The sequence below is a fragment of the Branchiostoma belcheri genome, unplaced genomic scaffold (assembly GCF_001625305.1).
Source record: "Branchiostoma belcheri isolate BF01 breed outbred unplaced genomic scaffold, Haploidv18h27 scaffold2, whole genome shotgun sequence".
Taxonomy (NCBI): Eukaryota; Metazoa; Chordata; class Leptocardii; order Amphioxiformes; family Branchiostomatidae; genus Branchiostoma; species Branchiostoma belcheri.
In genome coordinates this window covers 10,108,898-10,110,628 of record NW_017803490.1, presented here as the reverse complement: position 1 = coordinate 10,110,628, position 1,731 = coordinate 10,108,898, and the positions used below count along the sequence as shown (strand labels likewise).

Here is a 1,731-nt window from a genome sequence, read left to right as displayed (position 1 = left end):
TTTTTACAGGATAATGTTTGAGCGGGCGAGTAAAATAAAACCAAACAGGCATTCTTTTGTAGAACATTTACATAACAATTCAGATACGCATTAATACACAAGTTACACTTCTATTCACATTCTCAGTCACTAGATACTTTCTGAAGCCTCAAAATTTTTATAAAATTTAAAAATCTGCTTGTTTGCTTTATTTTTTGCTTTATTTTGTATTACATAATGTTTTACCTGCATGTCGAACCTTCAACGTCCTGCAATGACCAAAAGGTGATTTGACTTAAGAAAACACCTTAACCTTTATCACAACTTACCTTCCAAGCTGGTCAGGATATCTTCAGTTGACACTCTCTCTTTCTGGAACTTTAGGGAGGGGGGTCAGATTGACCATTGTAGCTTATATTTGCCTAAATTAGTTCTTTGGGTTAGGAGCAGGCTCCAGGTGACTCACTGGACTCAGATTTGCTAAAAAATCCTTTGATTTTAGTGTTTTTGACCATTTTTCTTAGATTTTGTAGCCTTCATTGACAGTGCAGTATGTGCTGTCCTTAAACAGTTTAATAGGCAAATCTAACATCTTTAGGATGCACCTTTAGATGCCTTAGTGGAGAAAAGGTACTCAGCTAATGCCAGGGCCAGCAAATTCTTACTTTTTCCTGTGTTTTTCTTACTTTTATCTCAGTAATATGGACCCCACCAATAGGCTCAGACCAGTGCCCTAGGCCAGGGAATGGGCCACCAACACCTGTTATCAAATGTATTCCCAGGGGACCATTTCTCATCAGAGATCTTTGACACTTGGGCTGAGAGTTTACAACCCTTACCCGGTTTATGCGAAAGTATTGAAATCTGTCAGTTTTGAACTTGAACCCTCTGACAGGGCAAAGGTCACCAATTGGCGCATGCCCAGAGGGCCCAGTCTGAGACCCCTTTGAGTGAGTGCAGCCAAACCAACTGAAAAAGCCTTTTTCTTGGTATGTGTGGATAAATGCTGGCATTTTCCAGCTGGAGAGTTATTTCTATTTCTATTAACTTGAAAAAACTGGCTGTTAGGGTTGTTTTGGCTGCTTGGTAGGTTCTAAAACTAATCCCATCTTCTTGTCTTTTGGTGGTCTTCAAGGGGGTCAGAGGTCATGCTGCCAGTGTTTGCATTTGCCGTGCCAGGTATCGCTGGTCAAAAAGTGAAATTTTTGGACTAAATAGACAATTTGGAAGTTGGACTACCCTGTCAATATGTGTTTGCAATAGTTGAACACTCAAGTAGGTGATTGTTGACAGCTCAGTTCTTAGATGTTTTCCATATATTCCAATAGGAGCTGGAATTAGTGGGCTGTGCCCCTCAGAGCCGAGCTCTGCGTGGCTGTTGCGCAACGGGGTGTGACAAACAACGCCTGATTAGTCTGACTGATCATTGTAACGTCATTTAGGCGTGTGACGCGCGTGCTCAAAAGGACACTTTTTTAAAGCGCCATCTGTCGAAAAATGGGCCAACTGCCGCGCGTTACTTTGGAAAAGAAAGCGTAGAGCCATCGGTAGCTACGGAGAATCATACTAAGGATAGAGTTCTTTTCTTTAGCTTTCAACATTCTGTTTCAACTTCTGTACACTTATTGACAGAACAGTGAAAAAGTCAACAATATTCCATCTTGATACTTAAAGAGTTCCTTTCTGTCTAAGAAAATTTTAGATACTAGAAGGACGAAAACCTTTACACTTATTTGGAAGGACATGAGCACG

The 1,731-nt window shown here is 40.7% G+C and overlaps 1 protein-coding gene across 1 annotated transcript in view; it reads right to left on the bottom strand.

The window, feature by feature from the left end:
* The window catches only part of LOC109468543 (mitogen-activated protein kinase 1-like), a 13,361-nt gene that overhangs the window by 4,663 nt on the left and 6,967 nt on the right, over nucleotides 1-1,731 (bottom strand). Inside the window, exon 6 of the mRNA XM_019766786.1 lies at nucleotides 239-248. Coding sequence (XP_019622345.1) covers nucleotides 239-248 — 10 coding nt within the window. The remainder of the gene's footprint in view (nucleotides 1-238; nucleotides 249-1,731) is intronic.